This window comes from Protopterus annectens, chromosome 13.part0, assembly GCF_019279795.1.
Source record: "Protopterus annectens isolate FY-2018-M chromosome 13.part0, PAN1.0, whole genome shotgun sequence".
Lineage (NCBI taxonomy): Eukaryota > Metazoa > Chordata > Ceratodontiformes > Protopteridae > Protopterus > Protopterus annectens.
Window position 1 is genome coordinate 896899644 of NC_056747.1, and position 22164 is coordinate 896921807.

General features: G+C 45.5%; 1 protein-coding gene across 1 annotated transcript in view; it reads left to right on the forward strand.

Annotated features, from left to right (window-relative positions):
- Positions 1–22164, forward strand: part of LOC122787755 (galectin-9B-like) — a 562044-nt gene that overhangs the window by 286263 nt on the left and 253617 nt on the right. Inside the window, exon 9 of the mRNA XM_044054650.1 lies at positions 8419–8507. Coding sequence (XP_043910585.1) covers positions 8419–8507 — 89 coding nt within the window. The remainder of the gene's footprint in view (positions 1–8418; positions 8508–22164) is intronic.

The window sequence follows — 22164 nt, forward strand, 5'->3', positions numbered from 1 at the left end:
AGTTCCCTGTTGCATTGATGATGTAGTTCATAAAATGTTATGACAACAGCGGCCGCACACCATTTTTTTTAATGCAACATAGAACATTTATTCTTCAAGGGCCACAGGTATTGCATTTGCAGGTAAAGTACTGAAATGCAAAGTTGTTTGCCATTTGCAGCTTCTGCGTTATTAATAGTTCTCTTAATGTAGAGTTATTCAGATGAGTTATCCTTCTGCAGAGATTTTGCATGTTGACTTAGTATATCATATCATGGGGTTAATATTTCTTATGCCCTCATAAATACACTTCTTTTTAAACTGTGCTACACTTGGCTGGATCTTATGGTATGATACTAGTGATTTTGTGCAATTTATTGTAATTCATTCAAAGCTACAAGTAAAGTACATGTGTGTGTTTTTCTTCTTAACAGTAAGGGGTGTACTCAGTCAAAAAATACTGCTGGTGGTGGTGGGAGATATATGTGGATGAATGTACCTTATGCTCTTCTGTTTGTTTTTACACAATCTTTAATCTAACTTTGCAGGACTAGTTACACATGTGTGTGAATTAAGTTTGAATACTTTAATATGGCTGATGTGTTTTTGTGTGAAAATTTTAAAATGTGTTGCTTTGGTCCTTATTATTAATTTTTGACACAGACATCTGAGAAGGATTTAGTCAACAATGTTTATGGGACGACTTTGGATAAATATGACTGACCCTGCTGAGTTGATAAAGTTAAAACATATTTAGTCTGTCTTTGAAAGACTAGAGTGTGTTTGGGTAAAGCAAGTTGGAATACTTTCCTGTGGTCATTTTTACCCCAATTAGACATCTGATGTATACACAGTCAATAAAGTAGGTATAATTAATGAGAACAGATGGTTGTTTCTACCATTATTGGTTTATACATTTTATTTCACTGCAAACTTGGAAGAATGTTCAAGGCTACAAATTTAAAATATGCTGTGTCAAATGCTGCTGTTTTAAACAAGAAATATAATTTAAAACAATCAAGAAGGTCAATACAAAGGAAAACATTCATTTATGCATAGTCCTAAAAATGTATGTGGGGGCCTATAATTTGAAAACAGCTCGGGGCTCAAGGTACACTTAATCTGCCACTGTGTGTATGTATGACCGAGTACTTTCTTGTGCTGATACTGTATAAATGAGTTCAAAGTCCGGACAAATTTCAGGCAACAGTTTTTATGTATGGTTGTGAAAAGTGAATGTGAATGAATGTTTGTATATGTGTATGTGTGTGTGTGTGTGTGTGTGTGGGCAGGCATTTTGTTGCAGTGAGAAACTAATAATATTGTGGGTGTGCCTGACAGAGTGTAAAATCCAATGCTTTTGTGGTATCTAGATTTGCTGTGAAAACTATAGCTGAGACATCTTTACAGAAAGATGGATTTCTGTTCAGAGCATACGTTTGGTTCTTTTGAAATTCTGTGGCTAAGGGTGGTAAAAAGGCAAGGCAAATAGCTCCAATTTATTTTGTTTCATATTTTGCCAGTTGGAACTAGGATATTTTTGCTGGACACCTTTTTTTTTTCAGGTTATGAGAAAGTCAGTAAATGGTTTAAATCTGATGAAGACTTTGGTGGTGGGAATGTTAGCCTTGCTGTCATTCTGTATCTGTTAAACAGAAACTAAATAAGAAAGTAAGTAAATAAAATCAATATACTGGTTAATAAATAAAACAAATCATGGTGGCTGTTGCCTTCATTACATCTTCTTGATGCAGCCTGTCACATGAAAACGGTTGGGGACCGCTGGTTTAGAAGTTAACTTCTCAGACTCTGTCACAGTGAGCTTCTCTTATACCACAAAAACGTCCCTGATCCTCCCAGCTAACAAAAATCACTTTGGGTGATACTATACTGAGTATTTTTACTTGCTGTACAGAAGCAAACCAGCCCCTCTAGCATATTCATGCTTACACACACAGACACACAGATACACATGTACACATGCAAACACTTGTAGTTGTAATATAGCCAAGATATGGCTTAGCAAATTATTTCTTTACTATTTCCATGCAGACATGTTAAATGATTGTTATCCTGATTCATTTAACCTGATCCTACATTAAAGCAATATTGAATAGTTAATGTTCCAGGTACACAACAGTTTTAGACTTACGTCTGCCTGTCTTTTCTCAGGAAGGCTGTGCCATTTGATAAATGCTGATTTAGCAACTATTAAAAGTGATCAGCGCTGTGCCCTTGGAAAAGAGAGAGAGACAGCTACTGAAAGGTTGTGTACATGTAGTTTGGGGACTAATTGATTCATCTGTTTTTCCCTCTTTCTAAACTGTCAGCTGTTATTGAGCCACTTCTCTGTTCCGCAGTTGGAGAGGTGGTAGCATGGCACAGGTTTGCTTTGTATTTGTGACACCAGTGTTCTTCACACTTGAAGTGCATGTTGCTGCTTTTCACACAACTCTGAAACTAGTTCACTTGTATTTCTATTGCTCTGAATGTTAAGACAATATCTGGCATTGAAGCTTCTTCATGTTGCTGTTTAGCATAATGGTATGTTTAACTTCTTTTCTTTTCTTTCTTTTATACAATTTTGTTAGTGATTTACTTATTGTTCCAAAGTGCAGACAAGCACTGTTTCTGGATGAGTTGTGAAAGTGTAGCCTTAACTAGTGTTTTGTAAATACTACATCAAAAACTTGCCTGAAGAAAGCTAGAGGTTGTGCTGTGCACCAGTTCTGTAGACTTCATAACCATTGTGCATCTAGCTTAAGCAAGAAATTATGGCTTTCTTTGGATGCCAGACACCCTTAACATTTACCTGCACAACAGACTGCTTGAGCAATTTGGTTTATCAACTGTAAATTGCATGGTTCATTCCTTTTTAGATTTTATGATTTGTGTTTATCCAAGCACTGTAAATGTCATCATTGTGCAGTAGGAAGGCAATGAAATAGAGTTATTTTCTGAGACTTCTTGTAAGAGTAGGTAAGCACTGGATGTTCATCGTGTTTCACTGCTGCAGTCATTACACTTGGGTTATCCTGCCATCAGGTGGGCCCGCAGTCGGCCTGAGTTCCAAAGTCTTGGTCCGGCGTCGGTTGCTGTCGCCTCTTCCCTGACGTCTGTGCGCCAGGGGTGTATAAGAAGCAGCCGACGCTATTTTCTTCAGTCTTTCTTGCCGCGCGGTGCCCGAAGCAAAAGCAGTTCGCAAGTGCCGGTCGGCCGACTCCTGTGATTTCAAATTCGATTTCAGAACCAAAGTCTTCAATAAAGCTAAGTATTTTTCTTGCCTCAAGCCGATGTCAGTAAAAGTTAATAATTGTATTTCTTATGGGAAGCAAATACCTCATAAGGATTTTCATTCTTACTGCATTCCATGCCTAGGCCCAGATCACGACATCACTAGTTGTCGGTTTTGTGCTAGATTTAACAAACGCACTATTAAACGTCGGTTTGATTTTGCTCGCCATTACTTTGGGCGAAGGTTTAATTACACAATGCCGTCGGAACAACCGATGACCTGAATGCACAAAAAACACAAAGATAAGGAAAGGCATCCGAGGCCCAAAACTGATGGCGAAGCCTCTTCTAGGCCAGTCGCCGGTTTTCAGTGAGGCGTTTTCGCAGCCCCTGACACCCGCTACCTCAGAACCACAGGCCGCGACTGACTCCCACGTGGAGGTGCCTTGAGGTGCCTAGGCCTCTGGATACTCAAGGTGTTGGGCCAAAGGAAATTAACCCTTCAGATGGGTCCGGAGCCGCTGAGCAGGCATCGGCTTCTGAGGGTGTTTTCAGGCCTACTCAACTTACCATTGCAACTACAGCCAAGACTAAACCTACATTAAAGACAAAGAAGCAAGTACAGCATTCACTTGGACAGGCCTCCATGCCTAAAAAACAGATGCTCAAGATGGCCGAAGACTTGATATCTGATCAGGGGTTCCCATCCCCCTCCTGATAAAAGGCCTAGGCAGGATACAGACTATGATTCCTCTGATCAGGTTTCTGTATATTCTGATTCCTCTTCAGACCAGGGATATTCGTTACCCTCCTATAAGGATTCTGATGCTGAAGAATCAATTCTTTCAGCCTCTCCTCGTGAGGATTACTCTTTTGGGGAAACATTACATACCATGAGGGAGCATTTCCATTGGGAGGGCCAGGATTACTCAGAATCCAAGAAAAGGCTCAGACTTTCTTTTACTGCCTCAGCACAGGCTCCTTGCTATTCTGCCAGTGTTGGACATTGTGGATGATGTGTTCTCTGTATCTAGTTTAAATCCTGATTCTTTACCCCCAGCTCCAGTCAAGCCAGACAGGTACTACAGAGTCCCTGACTCTCACAAATTTCTTTATAAAAACACTGTTGCTGACCCAGAAACTATTTCCAAGGGTCCCACAGGGGTTAAGGCTACCACGGCTAAGAATCCAGTTCCCTCGGATAGGGACTCTAGAGCATTAGACAGATGGGGAAAGAAAGTTTATACCTCTGCAACTTTAGCAGTGAGGGCTCTAAATTGCCAGTTTCACATGCTTAAATATCAACAATACTTACTGTCTCAATTAAAACAGAAAATGAGTACAAATGCAGAACAACCTGACTGTAAGGAAATGCAGGATTTATTGCATGCAGCTGAACAAGTGGGAAAGCATACTTTGCAATGTGGTTTTTATTCATTAGAAGCTTCTTGTAGAGCAGCAGTTACAGGATCTGTGATTCGAAGGCATGCTTGGTTAAAAGAACAAAGTTTACCAGATCATGTTAAGGCAAAATTATTGGATGCGCCTTTGCAGCAAGATAATTTATTTGGTATTAAGGCAGAAGAGGTATTAAAGAAAATGGAGGATAAGGCAAAATCTATGCAAACAGTAAAGGATTTCTTACAGGTACAGCCACCACGATTTAGCAGAAATTGGCCCACAAAGAATTGGTCCTTTCTAGTGTCAGACAGGCCACAAAAAGGCAGATACAGATGCCCAAGAGGCAGATCTCCACCACAAGGCTCTTACAGACCACGACAATGGGGTGCTTCAAACCCAAAAGGAGGTGAGGACAAGTCACAACCTTACAGGAAACAGTCCCAATGACTTCCCCCTTCCAATGCCAAACTATTCCTTTTTGGCAGCTCCCTTGGGGGGAAACTAGCACTTTTTTCTCAAAACTGGCAAGATCACCCAAGACAAATGGGTGCTGAATATTGTGTCTCAAGGTTACAGGTTCCACTTTCACACTTTTCCAAGGCTAAAAGGAATGCCAGACCTGCCACAAAATCAATGGGCAGAGGCACAAAAACAAATTACAGCTCTCATGGACATGAGAGCTATTCAGAACGTAGCACAGGAGGAAAAAGGACAAGGATTTTAATCAAGACTCTTCCTGGTACCCAGAAAGGACAAAGTCTGGAGACCCATTCTGGATCTTTCCACTCTAAATACTTACCTGGATGTTCCAAAATTCAAAATGCTGGCACTACAACCACTACGACAGCTCCTTCCCATGTTGGGCAAGAAAGCTTGGCTTGTTACTTTGGACCTCAAAGAGGCATACCTGCATGTCCCTATCAGACAAAATTGCAGAAGATACCTCAGATTCATAGCTGGTTCAATGCACTACCAATTCTTTGCACTGCCCTTTGGCTTATCTACTCCGCCCAGGGTCTTTACAAAGTGCCTGGCACCAGTATTTGCATTTTGCAGACAAAAAGGAATTCAAATATATCCATATCTGGACGACTGCCTGATTCAAGCAGAGAGCAAAGACATTCTTCTACAGCATCTGGCATTCGTAAAAAGATTAAGTTGCCTAGGGTACACAGTAAACAAAAAGAAATCAAAACTAGTGCCCTCACAAGAGGTAACATTCCTGGGTGCCAGCTTAAATACAATGGCCCAGATGGCTTATCTCACGCCAGACAAACAAGGACAACTGACTCAGTATTTTCAACTGATGGTAACAAAGTCCCAACTCCCTGCAAGAAAAATTCTGCAGGCCTTGGGATTCATGGCATCCTGCATACTACTAATTCCATATGCAAGACTGCATATGAGGAAATTACAATGGTACCTAAGAAGTGTTTGGTCTCAACATTCTCACAGCTTGGAGACAGTAATATCGCTAATTCCCTGCCTACAACAGGAGTTTCGATGGTGGGCACATGCATGTCACCTCAACAACGGTCAGCCTTTCACTCTTCCCACAGCCAGTCAGACTTTAACAGACGCCTTGGATTATGCCTGGGGAGCACACACGGCAGGAAAATGTATTCAGGGCAAATGGACCACAGACCAAATGCATCCTCACATCAATCAAAAAGAGATGTTGGCTGTACAAAATGCCCTTACAGCTTTCAAGGATCTTCTGCATCCAGGACAATTACTTTTAAAGACAGACAACACCACTAATGCAAAAATGGGGGTGCCCGGATATAGATCTTTTTGCCTCACCACTGAATTACTAACTACAAAAATTCTGCACAAGGACTTATCACACACAAGCATGGAAAGTGGATGCTCTTTCGTTCAGCTGGAAAAGCCTAAATGTTTATGCCTTCCCACCTCTGCCTCTCCTTACAAAGGTACTCCTAAAAGCCAGACAAGAAAAAACACAGATGATTCTGATTGCTCCAGACTGGCCATGCCAGCATTGGTACCCAATCTTAAAGAACTTAGCTCAAGGCCCACCTTGGATTTTGCCTCAAATTCCACACCTTCTGACTCAGCAAAACAATCAGATTCTGCACAGTTAGCTCAAAACCTTAAACCTGATTAGCCAAACAGACAACTTCTTTCTCTAAAGCTGTTATGGATGTCATTTTGGAGGCCCGGAGGCCTACCACCCAGGAAATTTTATTCAGAAAAGTGGAAGAGATTCTGTGCCTGGAACCAGGCTCAAAACCTTGATCCTCTGGTCCCCAACATTCCTCAGATACTACAATACTTGACTGAGATGCTGGACAAAGGACTGTCCTTCTCATCCATTAAGATTCACGCTTCTGCCATCTCAGCTCATTACAACACAGATCCTCCTATTTTCTCTCACCCATTGCTAAAGCAGTACCTCAGAGGGGCTAAAAACATAAGACCGCCCCGGAGAGCACCAACGCCAACTCGGTACCTCAATTTCGTTTTGGAAAAGCTCACTTTGCCTCCTTTTGAACCAGCCAATTCAGCAGAGTTAAAATGTATATCATGGAAAACTGCTCTGCTTCTGGCAATAACTTCAGCATGAAGAGTCTCAGAACTGCAGGCACTAATGGCAGTGGAGCCTTTCATCATTTTCCACCAAGACAGGGTTTCTTTAAGAACAAACCCTACCTTTATGCCTAAGGTGGTATCCAGCGTGGCTCTTAACCAATCTATTCACTTGCCAACATTTTATCCAAATCCCCAGAATAAAGGGGAGAGACTTCTACATTCCTTGGACATACACAGGCAATTGCACTTCTACTTGGACAAAACAAAAGCTTTCAGAAAATCTGAACAATTGTTTGTATCATATGCTGCAAGATCACAGGGAAAGGCCATTTCAAAGTGGATAGGACACTGTATCCGGTTCTGCTACACACAACATGGGAAACCTGTACCTAGTAATATTAGACCACATTCCACCAGGGCAACTGCCACTTCTACTGCCTACCTTAGAGGAGTACCTACCAAAGATATCTTGGAAGCTGCAACTTGGAGTTTAGTGCACACCTTTACCAAGCATTACCATTTGCCACTTCATTCTAGATCCAGAGCTGGCTTTGCCACTGCAGTGCTGCAGGGTCTCATAGCCACACCAAATCCTCTATAGAGCCAGCCACCCAAACTCAGCTTTGGGACTCTTCCCAAGTGTAATGACTGCAGCAGTGAAACACAATGAACATAGTACAGTTTTGTACCTACCATAAATGTAGATGTTCGAGTGTCTTCACTGCTGCAGTCCAGGTTACCCACCCGCCAGCCCCTCTTTCTTATCTGGGACTAACCTATACTACCTATGTGGTGTATTTGCTAGTTACTGAAGGTTTTATTTTTACCTTTTTTGTATGTTTTATTAGCAATATGTATTGTCTACCATTTTTGGGGGCACCTGACATCTGGGGCAAGAAAAACTGAAGAAAATGGCATTGGCTGCTTCTTATATACCCCTGGCGTACTGACATCAGGGAAGAGGCGACAGCAACTGACGCCGGACCAAGACTTTAGAACTCAGGCCAACTGTGGGCCTGCCTGATGGCAGGATAACCCAAGTGTAATGACTGCAGCAGTGAAGACACTCGAACATCTACATTTATGGTAGGTACAAAACTGTACTTTTTACTGAAAATAAGCACATTAGTTTACTCAGTTTGCTAAGTCACATGATGACAAATGAAAATACCTCAAATTGTGGCTTATTGTTTGTCTAACCATCAATGTTTTTCATTTCTTTTTGTCAAATTGTCTTTTTTTTGTTTACAGAAAGTTCCATACGAAGCTCACATCCCAAATGGAATGTATCCACCAAGAGCCATTACCGTTTCTGGATCTGTACCTAATCATGCTGACAGGTGAAATTTGAATGATAGTTGCTTGCAGAGCTTACTTGTGGATGTTTCTTTTAGGGCTCTGTCCTTTTTATATCCATTTTTCGGAAACCTTATGAAACAGATTTAATTTAAAAAACAGTTATCAATGGGAGTTTTTAAGGATGCACAGAACAAATAGCTTTGAAAGTATTTTAATTCTGATAAGGTGATGAATGATTTTGGTATTTGAAAATAGTTACAGGAAAGCTACATCTAGATTGCATTATGATATATTATAGGTTCATAGGTGTGTATTAGACTAATGTTCCTGGGGCTTTTTGTGGTGCAAAGGGATTGGGATTTCTTTAGATGCAGCATTTCTAACAGAGCTGGGTCAGACATGGATTTGTAAGTCAAGCAGAGATCACCTCTTAGTAGGCGGTATGAGACAGAATAGTTGGATTTTTTTTTGTCTGTCCATATAGGAGAAGTGTTTAAGGCCTAGGATCCTCTTTGTGAAGTACTTTTGCGGCATCTCCAGTTGTTGCAGGTGTCTAGTGAGGTACATGCCAAATGGGTATTGTACTCGAGAGGTTGACAATGACCTCTTTCTTCCTGGATGCAAAACCCTTAGTGATGGGATGTAGAACTTGAATGACTTTCTGACCACAGTGGCAATGTAGTGATCAAAAGGGAGGTTGCTGTCAATCTGTGTTCCCAGGTCTCTTATAATGCCTTCTGTGTTCAGTGGACTACCATCAATGTGGTAATTTATGGGAACCGGGTTTTTCCCAAAGGGGATGATGACACATTTTTTGACATTGAGCTTAAGACCTTGGTTCTGACACCAGTCATTGGTCACACTGAGGCCATTCTGTAGGATGTCTTATCACTTGGGGAGTTAATGATAGCTCCCAACTTGCAATCATCTGCAAAATTTGTCAGCCAGAGTCCCTTCGTGTTGGCCTGGACTTCAGAGAAGTAGATACCAAACAGGAGAAGACCCAGGACCGAACCCTGTGGAACTCCACTCTTGAGTAATCGGCAGTCTGACTTGGAGTCAGCTACTTTCACACTGTGGGTTCTATCTGTGAGCCACTTTGCAATCCACCTAGTGATATAGGGGTTGAAGCCAAGCTCAGTGAGTTTTTCTATGATTCCTGACTGGGGAATGGTGTCAAAGGCCTTGGCAGATCAAGGTAGGCTGTAGTCATCATCCACAGCTCTGGTGACTGACCCAAAGAAGTCGACCAAGTTGAGCAGGCATGATCTACCTTTCACAAAACCAAACTGTGTAGAATTCCCTGTATCCTTGTTTATTAGGTCCATGATGATGCGTTCCATAGCTTTGCATATCAGACTCGTATGGCTAATGGGGCGATAGTTCCCAGGGTCTGTAGTCGCTCCTCCTTTGTGGAGAGGGATGACTGTAGCAGTGTGCCATTCGGCAGGGACAAAGCCTGAGTTGAGGCTGTGATTGAACAGGGCACACAGGTGAGGTGCTAGTTCACTCTGTAGTTCATGTAAAACACAACTAGGGATATTGTCAGGTCCCATAGAAGCTGTATTCTTGGCCTTGGACAGTGCTATTTTAACCTGTGCGGCAGTAATACTGGGTGCCTGGAAATCTACTGGTATTGTGATTGGTCCTTTTGGCGGGGGGGGGCACTGAATCTGTTGGCCAGTATACTGGCAGTATCTGTTGGCTCGGTATAGGAGTTATCATTGCGCAGTAGCTCAGAGCAAATCTGGGTATTGCTATGGAGATTCTTTACATAACTATAGAAGGCCTTATGGTTGTCTTTGCTATCTGCTGCAATTCTGTTTTCATACCTAGCTTTAGAGAATTTGATGAGGGATCTCAACTTCTGTTGAAGCAGATAAGGGAGTCTTTTTCAGTCTTGGGGACTTCACCTTATTCCGCATCAGTTTCCTTCTCCTGTTGTAGAGTTCGTTTATGGCAGGGGACCACCAGATTGGCTTCCTTTTTTTTTGAAGAGAACGTCTTGGTTCTACTGGGTATGGCGAGATCCATGCATTTGTGTACATGTTCGTACAGTGGATTGGTGTATGATTCTGAGGTCACGCAACTGTTCTCCATTTGCATGGTTGCCGTGAAGTTAGCCACCTCTGTTTTTAGGATCCCAAAGTTAGCTTTGGAGAAGTTTTTCATGGTGGTTACCTTTGCTGGGGGGTGGGAGGGATGTGGATTTCCAAGGTAATTAGTTTGTGTTCGGATCTAACCAGGGAGGAGCTGATTATTGGTGTAGACAATGTTAGTAATGACCAAGTCAAGGATGTTGCTACCTCCTGGTGGGGGTAAGGATGAGCTGGTCCGGGGCATTGGAATTAATGAACTCCAGGCAACCTTGGGCAAGTGTATTGGTACATGAGTAGTTTACCCAGTTAATGGAGGGGTAGTTGAAGTCACCTAGTAAGAGAGTGTTAGGTTGGACCATAATATACTCCAGGGTGTTTAGGAACGTGGAACGCTCAGATGTTCATCGTGTTTCACTGTTGCAGTCATTACATTTGGGTAATCTGCTGGCAGGTTGCCCTCAGTCGGCCTGATTAACAAAGTCTTGGGTCCTGCTTCGGTTGCTGTCCCTTCTTCCATGACGTCAGGTCGTCAGGGGTATAAAACATCCAGCCGACGCCATTACATCAGTCTTTCTTGCCGCGCGGTGCCTGAAGCAGAAGCATTTCGCAAGTGCCGGTCGGCTGACTCCTGAAATTTTTGTTTTCGAGTTTCAGAACTGAAGTCTTCAACTAAAAGCTAAGTACCCCATTGGGGACATTTTTTCTTGCTCCTTTCCAATGTCAGTAAAAGTTAATAATTGCATTACTTGTGGGAAACAAATACCTCATAAGGATTTTCATTTGTACTGTAGTCCTTGCCTAGGCCCTGACCATGACTTACCTTGCTGTCGGTTTTGGGCTTTATTTAATCAGCGCACTATCTGTCGTCAGTACATTTTTGCTTCTAAATATTTCGGCACTAGGTTTCATTATCCAAAAATGGCGTCAATTAGCCATCTGACTATCGGAATACCGAAAAAATGCAAAGAAAGACAGAGACAGGCTGTTGAGATCCAAAACTGCCAACAACGCTTCTCCTAAGCCAGTCACTAGTTCGCCGGTACTCAATGAGGCACTTTTGCAGCCCCTGATACCTGCTACTTCTGATTTGCAGGCCTCTACTGAGACCCATTCGGAGTCCGGTATGCCACGAGATGCTTCACATATGGAACCCATGGATGTCTCTACCTTGGATGGGTCCGGAGCCACTGAGCAGGCACCTGCTTCTGAGGGTGTATTCAGGCCTACAGATTTGCATATTAAACTGACTCCAGCTTCAGTACTAAGGCCTAAGTCCCGATCTATGTCTAAAAAAAATGACGCCCAGGCCACGTGTTCAGGGCCCCTATGCCTAAAAATCAAATGATCAAAATGTCTGAAGATTTAATTACTCTAATCAGGGGTAGTCAACCCCCCCCCCCCCCAAGAGGCCTTATTGCATTCAGCTGAACAAGGGAAGTAAATAGTGTGGGAAGAAATAAACCAGGAAATTGTTATGGCTAAGCTTGTATAGGCCCTAGGGCTGATAGCCTAGTACCAACCTATGAACCTAGGATTGAACATGATTAAGAATCTTCTGGACAGGACTCTGTTTCTTTTGACACTTCTTATGATCTGGATTTATCCATACCTACTTATGAGGACTGTGATGCAGAGGATTCCATTCCCTGTGCCTCTCCTCCTGAGGATTTCTCTTTTGGGGAAACTTTACATACCTTAAGGGAACATTTCCACTGGGAAAGTCAGGATTTCTCTGAATCCAAAAAGAGGCTTAGGGATTTCCTCCTTCTTCCTCAGCATAGGCCTTTGGCTGTACCTCCTGTACTAGACATTGTTGATTATGTGTTTTCGGAATCCAGTATGGCCCCTGATTCCTTGCCTCCAGCCCCTAGCAAACCAGACAGGCACTACAGGGTTCCTGAGTCCCACAAATTCCTTTTCAAGAATCCTGTTGCAGACCCTGAAACCATTTCTCAGGGACCCTAGGGCATTAAGGCTTCTACTGCTAAAAATCCTACCCCTTCTGATAGAGACTCCAGGGCACTGGATAGATGGGGTAAAAAGGATTATACTTCTTCAACCTTAGCAATCAGGGCTTTAAACTGTCAATTCCATTTGCTAAAATATCAACAGCATATCATGGGACTGCTTAAACAGAAAATGATGTTGATTTATGACTGTGTGGAGAATAAAGATTCACAGGATTTATTGCATTCAGCTGAACAAGTTGGCAAATGTTCTTTTCAATGTGGTTTTGATTCTTTAGAGGCCTCTTGCAGGGCTGCTGTTACTGGGTCTGTGCTTAGAAGGCATGCTTGGCTTAAGGAGCAATCTCTGCCTGATCATGTTAAAGCAAAACTTTTGGATGCTCCTTTATAGCAGGACCGCCTGTTTAGCAATAAGGCTGAAGAAGTTCTAAAAAATATGGAAGATAAAGCTAAATCTATGCAAACTGTGAAAGATTTCTTACAAGTACAACCTCCTAGATTTAGTAGGCACTGGCCTACTAAGAACTGGTCCTTTCCAGCTCCTTCCAGAGCCACTCCAACCAAATCCAGACATTCCAAAAGCACCAGGTTTCAGTCCCAAGGGACTTTCAGAAGTAAGCAATGGGGTGCTTCCACTTCCAAATCTGGAAACACCAAGGCACCACCCTATGGTAAACCGTCTCAGTGACTTCCCTTTAAAATTACCAAGCATTTACCTCTTAGTTGCCCCTTTGGGGGGAAAACTGGCTCTTCTTTCAAGCAACAGGCAACTTATAACCCAGGAAAAATGGGCTTTAAATATAGTGTCCCAGGGATACAGATTTCATTTCCACACTCTGCCACCTCCAAATGGGTGGCCAGACCTGCCCCCAAATCAGTGGGCAGAGGCTAAGAAAAGTACTTTCTCTCCTAAACATGGGGGCAATTCAACTAGTACCAGAAGAGGAAAATGGACAAGGTTTCTATTCCAGACTTTTCCTGGTACCCAGAAAAGACAAATCATGGCGTCCAATTCTGGACCTGTCTACTCTAAACACCTTTCTGGACATTCCAAAATTCAAGATGCTGACGCTTCACCAGTTACTTCCTATGCTAGGCAAGGATACCTGGTTGGCAACTCTAGATTTAAAAGAGGCTTACCTGCATATTCCAATCAGGGAATCTTGCAGAAGATAACTATGCTTCAAAGCAGGCTGCATGCATTATCAGTTCTCTGCACTGCCCTTTGGCATGTCTACTGCTCCCAGGGTATTCACAAAGTGCCTGGCTCCAGTAATTGCTTTTTGCAGGCAAAAAAATATTCAAATATATCCATACCCGGACGATTGTCTAATTCAGGCAGAAAACCAGGCCATTCTTCTAAAACATCTGGCGTTTGTAAAGAGTTCTAACCTGTCTAGAGTACACCATAAATGAAAAGAAATCTCAGCTGATACCCTCTCAAAAAATTACATTCCTGGGTGCAAGCTTGAACACAACTGCACAGATGGCTTTCCTTATGCCAGAAAAGCAAATTCATTTGGTGACTTACTTCAAACAAGTGGCACAAAGACCCTGCTATCTGCAAGGCAAATACTGCAAGCCTTGGGGTTCATGGCCTCCTGCATTCTTCTAATTCCATATGCAAGACTGCATATGAGGAAACTTCAGTGGTACTTAAAAAGTTTATGGAGTCAACATTGTCACAGCCTGGAAACAATGATTCCTATCATACCTTGCCTGCACCTAGAGTTCCTATGGTGGGCAGAGGCCTGCCACCAAAACAAGGGACTGCCATTCACACCACCCCCTGCCACCCAAACCCTAACTACAGACACATCAGACTATGCATGGGGGGCTCATCTGGCAGGGAAATGGATTCAGGGCAGATGGAGCCCAAGTCAAATGCACCTTCATATCAATCAAAAAGAAATGCTAGCTGTACAGAAGGACTAGCTTCATCCAGGACAATTACTAATAAAGATGGGCAACACCATGGTTATGTGGTACATAAACAAGCACGGGGGTACACATTCCTACCTCCTCTGCAGACTAGCCATGGCATTGTGGAACACAGTCTTGAGCTACCAAGTACAACTACAAGCTCAATTCCTGCCAGGAAAGCTGAATGCTCTGGCAGACGAACTAAGCAGAAATCTCATGGACCCACACGAATGGAAACTGGAACCATGGATTTTCAACATGTTGACATGCAAATGGGGGGAGCCCAGACATAGATCTTTTTGCCTCACCCCAGAACTACCAGTTGGACAAATTTTACACAAGAACTCGTCACAAAACAGCCTGGAAAGTGGATGCTGTGTCAGTCTATGCCTTTCTCCCTCTGCCTCTGCTCTCCAAAGTTCTACTAAAAGTCAAACAGGACAAACCAAAAATGATTTTGATCGCTCCGGACTAGCATAGCCAACACTGGTACCCACTCCTGCGCAGTGTGTCACACATTTCACCGTGGCACCTGCCTCAGACACCTTCCTTACTGTCTCAGCAGGAGAACCAAATTCTGCACCCTCAGCTCCAAACATTGAATCTTGCAGCTTGGCTAATCACTTAAATTCCCCCTTAGCATCCCTCAGCAAACATGTGATGGATGTCATTTTGGAGGCTAGACGACCTAGTACTAGATAATCTTATGCTGACAAATGGAAAAGATTCTGTGCCTGGAATCAATCTCAAGGGATGAGGACAGCAGTGCCCAATTTACCTCAGATTTTGCAATACTTAACTGAGATGCTTCACAAGGGCCTGTCTTTTTCTTCCATAAAAATCCATGCTTCAGCCATTTCAGCTCACTACAACACAGAACCCCCCCCTCTTCTGTCATCCTCTTCTAAAGCAGTATCTCAGCGGGGCCAAAAACTAGACCACCCAGGAGAGCTCCAACCCCTGCCTGGGACCTTAACTTTGTATTCGAGAAACTCACTCTACCTTCTTTTGAGCCAGCTACTACTGCAGACTTAAAATGTATTTCTTGGAAAACAGCCTTCCTTTTAGAATCACTTCAGCTAGAAGGATATCTGAATTACAGGCCCTTATGGCAGTGGAGCCTTTCATCATCTTTCATGCGGACAGGGTGTCTCTCAGGACCAATCCATCATTCGTGCCCAAGGTGGTTTCCAGTGTGGCTCTTAATCAGTCCATTCATTTGCCAACTTTCTTTCCCAATCCACAGAACAAGGGGGAGCGGATTCTGCATTCATTGGATGTACACAAACAACTTAGATTGTACTTGGACAGGACTAAATCTCGAAGAAAATCTGAACAACTGCTGGTAGCATTTGCTGCAGGGGCAGAGGGGAAGGCTATTTCAAAGCAAACCATTTCTAAATGGATAAGCCATTGTATTAATTTCTGTTATAAGCACCATGGAAAACCTATCCCCCAGAGGATCAGATCTCATGCCACCAGGGCTGCATCTACTTCAACAGCCTTTCTCAGAGGTGTTCCTACCAGGGATATTCCAGAAGCTGCTATCTGGAGTTCAGTTCATACTTTCACCAAGCATTACCACTTACCAATTTTCTCTAAATCCAGAGCTGGCTTTGCCACTGCTGCTTTGCAGGGCTTTATAGCTGGTCCTAGTGCTGTATAAATCCATCCTCCCAACCATTGCTTTGGGAATCTACCCAAATGTAATGACTGCAACAGTGAAACATGATGAACATAGTACAGTTGTGTACACTTACCATAAATGTAGATGTTCGAGTGTATTCACTTTTGCAGTCCTGGTTACCCTCCCTCCAGCCCCCTGTTTTTCTCTTACTATACCTCTGCTTTCTTTTACTATGCTTAAAAGCCTTTTTGGTGTATTTGCTTTTGTTTAGAGGTATACTTTTGTGTTTTAAATTATGTATATATATATATATTGCTTCCCATTTGGGGGGCACCTGACATCTGGGGCAAGAAAAACTGATGTAATGGTGTTGGCTGCATGATTTATACCCCTGACGACCTGACGTCATGGAGGGAGGGACAGCAATCGACGCAGGACCCAAGACTTTGTTAATCAGGCTGACTTGAGGGCAACCTACCAACAGATTACCCAAATGTAATGACTGCAACAGTGAATACACTCTAACAACTACTTTTGTGGTAAGTGTACACAACTGTACTTTCTCTACACTTCCCTTTGGCTTATCTACTGCTCCCAGAGTTTTCACAAAATCTCTGGCTCCAGCCATTGCTTTTTGCAGACAAAGGAATATCCAAATTTACCCATATTTAGACGACTGCCTAATTCATGCAGACAGGAAAAGCTGCACCTGGCCTTAGTCCCTACTGACCTCCCTAGGGTACACTGTCAACAAAAAGGAATCCAGACTAGTATCAACCCAAAGGATTATATTCCTGGGAGCAAGCAAAGACACAGCATCCCAGATGGCATTCCTTACACCAGAAAACCAAACATCTGAAGTAGGAGATTCATTTGTCTGCAACCTGTGGAACCTGTGGGTTATGGATCTGATATCGGATCCGAACCGGCATGGTTTTCCAGCTATGGATCCGAGCTCTCAGCTCCTCCCCTCACCCATAATGCCCTGCTCTCCCTACATGACCCCAGATCTAGTTTGCCGCGCTGGTGACCAGATTGGTTTCTGAGAGCTCTACAGCTAAGTGTTATTTCTGCTAATTTAAGTGTTAAATTTAAGGTTTTTTCAGTCAGTTTGTGTGAAAGTTATAGGTTTCCCTTATTATAACTTAAAGTTGTTTAGTTTTATTAACTTTTATAACTTTTAGTTTCCCTCCCCTCACTGGTGCGTAGTGTGTGTTTGGGCCTGTGTTTGTTTGGCTAGTTAGCCTTTACTTTTAGACTAATTAAAGTAAAAAAAAAAAAAAACTAGTGTCTTTAGGATGTCTGAACAACCTAAGGCTGTTTTTTCGAAGTGCTCCGAGTGTGGCCATAAGCTTTCCCCTGCTGATGGCCACACTCGGTCTTGATGCCTTGGGGTTGAACACCTCACTTCTGGATGTTCCATTTGTGCAGGGTTCAACCCCAGGGCATTGAAGGAGCGGAGGTCTAAGCTGGTCCTGGCGGGACTTTTGCCCCGGACTCGCTCCAGCTTCCGCTCCTCGGGGGTGCCGTGTCTATGGTTCCTCCTCTCCCGCTCCCCTCCTCCACCTGGGACTCAACCTCCCTCTAGTGGTTTGGAAGAGAGGAAGCAAGAAAGAAGGACCGGAGGGAGAAGCACCATAAGCGCGGGCGAGACCTCTGTTTCGCCCCTGCCAAGCGGGCTTCTCCTCCGGCCTCCTTATCTGCTGGTTCTCCCCTCCTCGGCCCGGTCTCCTGTGTGCTTTTCACCGGGACCTGAGGAGGAGGAGACCCGATCTCCGCCGAGGCTATCGAGGAGGCACTCAAGGCCTACCTCGGTAGCCTCGTCGAGATCTGATAGTTTATCGATGCTGATCTGGACCGGATGATGAGAAGGTTCATCCAGGCCCAGATGCAGATGGGAGTGCTCTTGCCTCCCCTCTGGGGAGCTCGACCCTTTTAAACCTATAGCTCCTTCTCCGACCCACTACCCGGGTTGAGCAGTTGGAGCCAAGCAGCTTCGGAGCCGGTGGGTCAGCGCCCGATAGTACTGGGTGCCGGATCCGACCCTGCCCTCGAGTGCTCGGATCCGACCTCTCAGAGCCTGGATCCGAGCTTGGATCTGGGGATCAGTGCTCCTTGGCGCCGTCCGTGTCAGGAGCGCACTGTCCCTCGGATCCGAGTGCTTGATGCCGGCTCCGATCCACTCTTCGGATCCTAGGGGAGCCGATCGGATCCTTTGGTCGAGGTCGGCTCCCCTCGGCTTTTGATGTAGTGGAGAGGGCCCTGTTGAGGGTTTCCGGACCCCAGCACTTGCTTCGCTCCGCCCGCCCATCTGCACTGGGCCAGGCTTCCACCATCCGGCCACTGGGACAGCCCGCTCCTTTGCCCCAAGTTGTTCCTTTGGAACATGACACTGCTGCGAAGGATCTTCTGACAGCCCCGAGGATGCCCCTCGCAAGCATACGTGCAAAGGAGGCACATAGACTCCCGAGTCTCTCACAGAAGACACGGACTTGGAGGAAGGGAAGGCTCCCCAAGATCATCCCCAAGGATGTCTCCTTTGGAGACATCATGGAAATGCATAAGGGGTGGTCTGCCCCCAAGTCTTCCTCGGACGAGTCCGTGTTCTTGGAGGCATTTGAAGCGGGCCCGTCTATCTCTTGGGTGTCACCTCCTGCCGACCCCCTGGTGGACCTGATTACCACCAGGGCGAAGGACCCGGACACCGTGGAGCCAATCCCAAAAAGGCCTGACCGTATACTTAGTCCCCCGGCTGACCGTGCCCACTGGAGTAAAGGGCCTCCGGTAGATGCCATGTTGACGGCGGCAGCCACCAAGAGGGAACTTGCTCAGGAGAGCCCCTCAGTCCACCCCCCGAGCAAGGAGTCTCGGATGATGGACCGCTTGGGGAAGCGGATGTTTAGTTCAGCGACCTTTTCAGTGAGGGCGCTGAACTACCTGGCACATGTTATTAGGATGCAGCGCGATCTTATCAAGGAATACGCTGCATCCCCCCCAGAGTCCATGTCGGAGGAGGACAAATTGTTGCACTCCACCCGTATGGCCACTCTCAGGTCAGTGACTAATACCTCTATGCGGCTACTGTCCCATGCTACGGAGGGAGCCACTAGAGCCGCAGGAACAGGCCTAGTTACTAGACGTCAGGCCTGGCTCCGTCATTGCGATTTCACGGAGCCCTTCAAGGCGTCATTTGCGAATGCTCCCTTCGATAGTTCTGCCCTTTTTGGCAAATCTGTTCGTGATACTTTGACCCAGAGCGAAAAGGACAGGAAGACGCTGTCTGCCGTCGGAATCCGCTTCTCTGTGCCCCAGAGGCCCTATTCTAGGAACCAAAAGGGCCAGAAGAAGATGTGGTTCCGGAAGTCGCAGCAGTCCCAACCCGCTCCGGACAACCAGTCCTTCCGTGGCAGAGGAGGACAGGGAGGACGCCGCCCCAGGGGCAGAGGGGCTCCCAGGAACTTCGGGTCCAGAGAACCCTTCTCTGAACGCCCGCAGCAGCCCTGAAGGGTTGCCCGGCTGCTCCACTCTGGAGGCAGTCGGGGACGTTCTGAGCACCTAGCGGCATGGGAGTCCATAACGTCAGACCGCTGGGTCCTCCGCATCATATCCAGAGGTTACCGCATCCCATTTCATCACCTTCCAAAATTGAAGTCCCTCCCCGACGTTCCACCCGGTCAGAGGGAGGCCGCCTTAGCAGAAATTGGCCATCTGCTAAAGAAAAGAGCCATCCAGCCCATCCCCCCAGACCAGATCGGATCAGGGTTCTACTCCAGGTTCTTTAGTGCCAAAAAGACGGGGGATCTAAGACCAATTCTAGACCTTTCACTCTTGAACCTGGCAGTTCCCAAGGAGAAGTTCCGAATGGTTACCTTACAGTCTATTCTCCCCCTTCTGGGAGAAAATCACTGGATGTGCTCTATAGACCTCAAGGACGCGTACTACCATATCCTAATGGACAGGCGCTCCAGGAGGTTTCTCCGCTTCCGGCTGGGAGCCAGTCACTACCAATTCGGGTCCTCCCTTTGGTCTCACCACAGCCCCAGGGTGTTCACCAAGGTATTAGCAGTGGTAGCGGCCCACCTGAGGCTTCAGGGGTGCAGGTCTTCCTTACCTGGACGACTGGCTTCTCACCGCTCCAACAAGGCATCTACTGTTATTGGCGCGAGATTCCTTTCTCCATCTAGCTCCCCGTCTGGGCATCACAATAAATACAGAAAAGTCCAACCTAGCCCCTACGCAGTTCATAGATTTTATAGGTGCCAGGTTAGACATGAGACGGTTAAGAGCCTTCCTCACTGCGGACAGAATTCAGAATCTGCAGCTCCAGGTGCGGGCCATTCTCCACTCCAGCTCAGTTCCGGTGGAGTTGGTCCTGAGGGCTCTAGGGTCCATGGCAGCAGCAATAGCTCTTCTTCCTCTCACCAGGTTCAATATGCGGGTCCTTCAATGGACACTCCTTGTTCAATGGTCTTATCTTGCTCTTCCTATGCATCATCCCATTGCGATCAGCAAAGCTTGCAAGCGGTCCCTCCTGTGGTGGCTCCACTCACCAGATCTCCACGGAGGCCGCCCCTTTTGTGCTTCTCCCCCTCTCGCCACGGTGACCACGGACGCCTCCCGCCTCGGGTGGGGGGCATTGCAGGCCGGACGGTCCAAGGCACGTGGAGCGATTCGAGACCTTACTGCATATCAATGTTCTAGAGATGAGAGCAGTGCTCTTAGCGTTGCAAGCACTACAGGCCTTTCTTCCCTTGGGAACTATTGCAATTCAGTCGGACAACATGTCTGTCGTCTGGTATATCAACAAACAGGGGGGAACCAGGTCTTATCCCCTTTGTCGAGAAGCCATGAGAGTGTGGGAATGGGCAATCTCCACCAACCGCTTTCTCATTGCAACTCATATTTCGGGTCGGTCCAACATCCTGGCGGACAAACTCAGTCGCACCATTCTCTCCCCTTACGAGTGGTCTCTCAATGCTCAGGTAGCGAAACGCATCTTCGCACGGTGGGCAACTCCTTGGTGCGATCTTTTTGCGTCTCCCTCAAACACCAAGTGCGACAGTTTTTTCGCTCTAATCCCACCTCCCGGAGATACCCCAAGAGACGCTCTGGTGCATGCTTGGCCCCCCGGTCTCCTTTACGCTTACCCCCCCTTTGCCTCTGATGCTCCAAGTTCTTCAGAAAGCCTCTCAGTTGGGGTGCAGAATGATTCTCATTGCCCCATTCTGGCCTCGACAGATGCTTTCAAGGTTCTCCACCTAGAGTTCCTGTGGTGGGCAGAGGCCTGCCACCAAAACAAGGGACTGCCATTCACACCACCCCCTGCCACCCAAACCCTAACTACAGACACATCAGACTATGCATGGGGGGCTCATCTGGCAGGGAAATGGATTCAGGGCAGATGGAGCCCAAGTCAAATGCACCTTCATATCAATCAAAAAGAAATGCTAGCTGTACAGAAGGACTAGCTTCATCCAGGACAATTACTAATAAAGATGGACAACACCATGGTTATGTGGTACATAAACAAGCAGGGGGGTACAGATTCCTACCCCCTCTGCAGACTAGCCATGGCATTGTGGAACACGGCCTTGAGCTACCAAGTACAACTACAAGCTCAATTCCTGCCTGGAAAGCTGAATGCTCTGGCAGACGAACTAAGCAGAAATCTCATGGACCCACACGAATGGAAACTGGAACCATGGATTTTCAACATGTTGACATGCAAATGGGGGGAGCCCAGACATAGATCTTTTTGCCTCACCCCAGAACTACCAGTTGGACAAATTTTGCACAAGAACTCATCACAAAACAGCCTGAAAAGTGGATGCTGTGTCAGTCTATGCCTTTCTCCCTCTGCCTCTGCTCTCCAAAGTTCTACTAAAAGTCAAACAGGACAAACCAAAAATGATTTTGATCGCTCCGGACTGGCATCGCCAACACTGGTACCCACTCCTGCGCAGTGTGTCACACATTTCACCGTGGCACCTGCCTCAGACACCTTCCTTACTGTCTCAGCAGGAGAACCAAATTCTGCACCCTCAGCTCCAAACATTGAATCTTGCAGCTTGGCTAATCACTT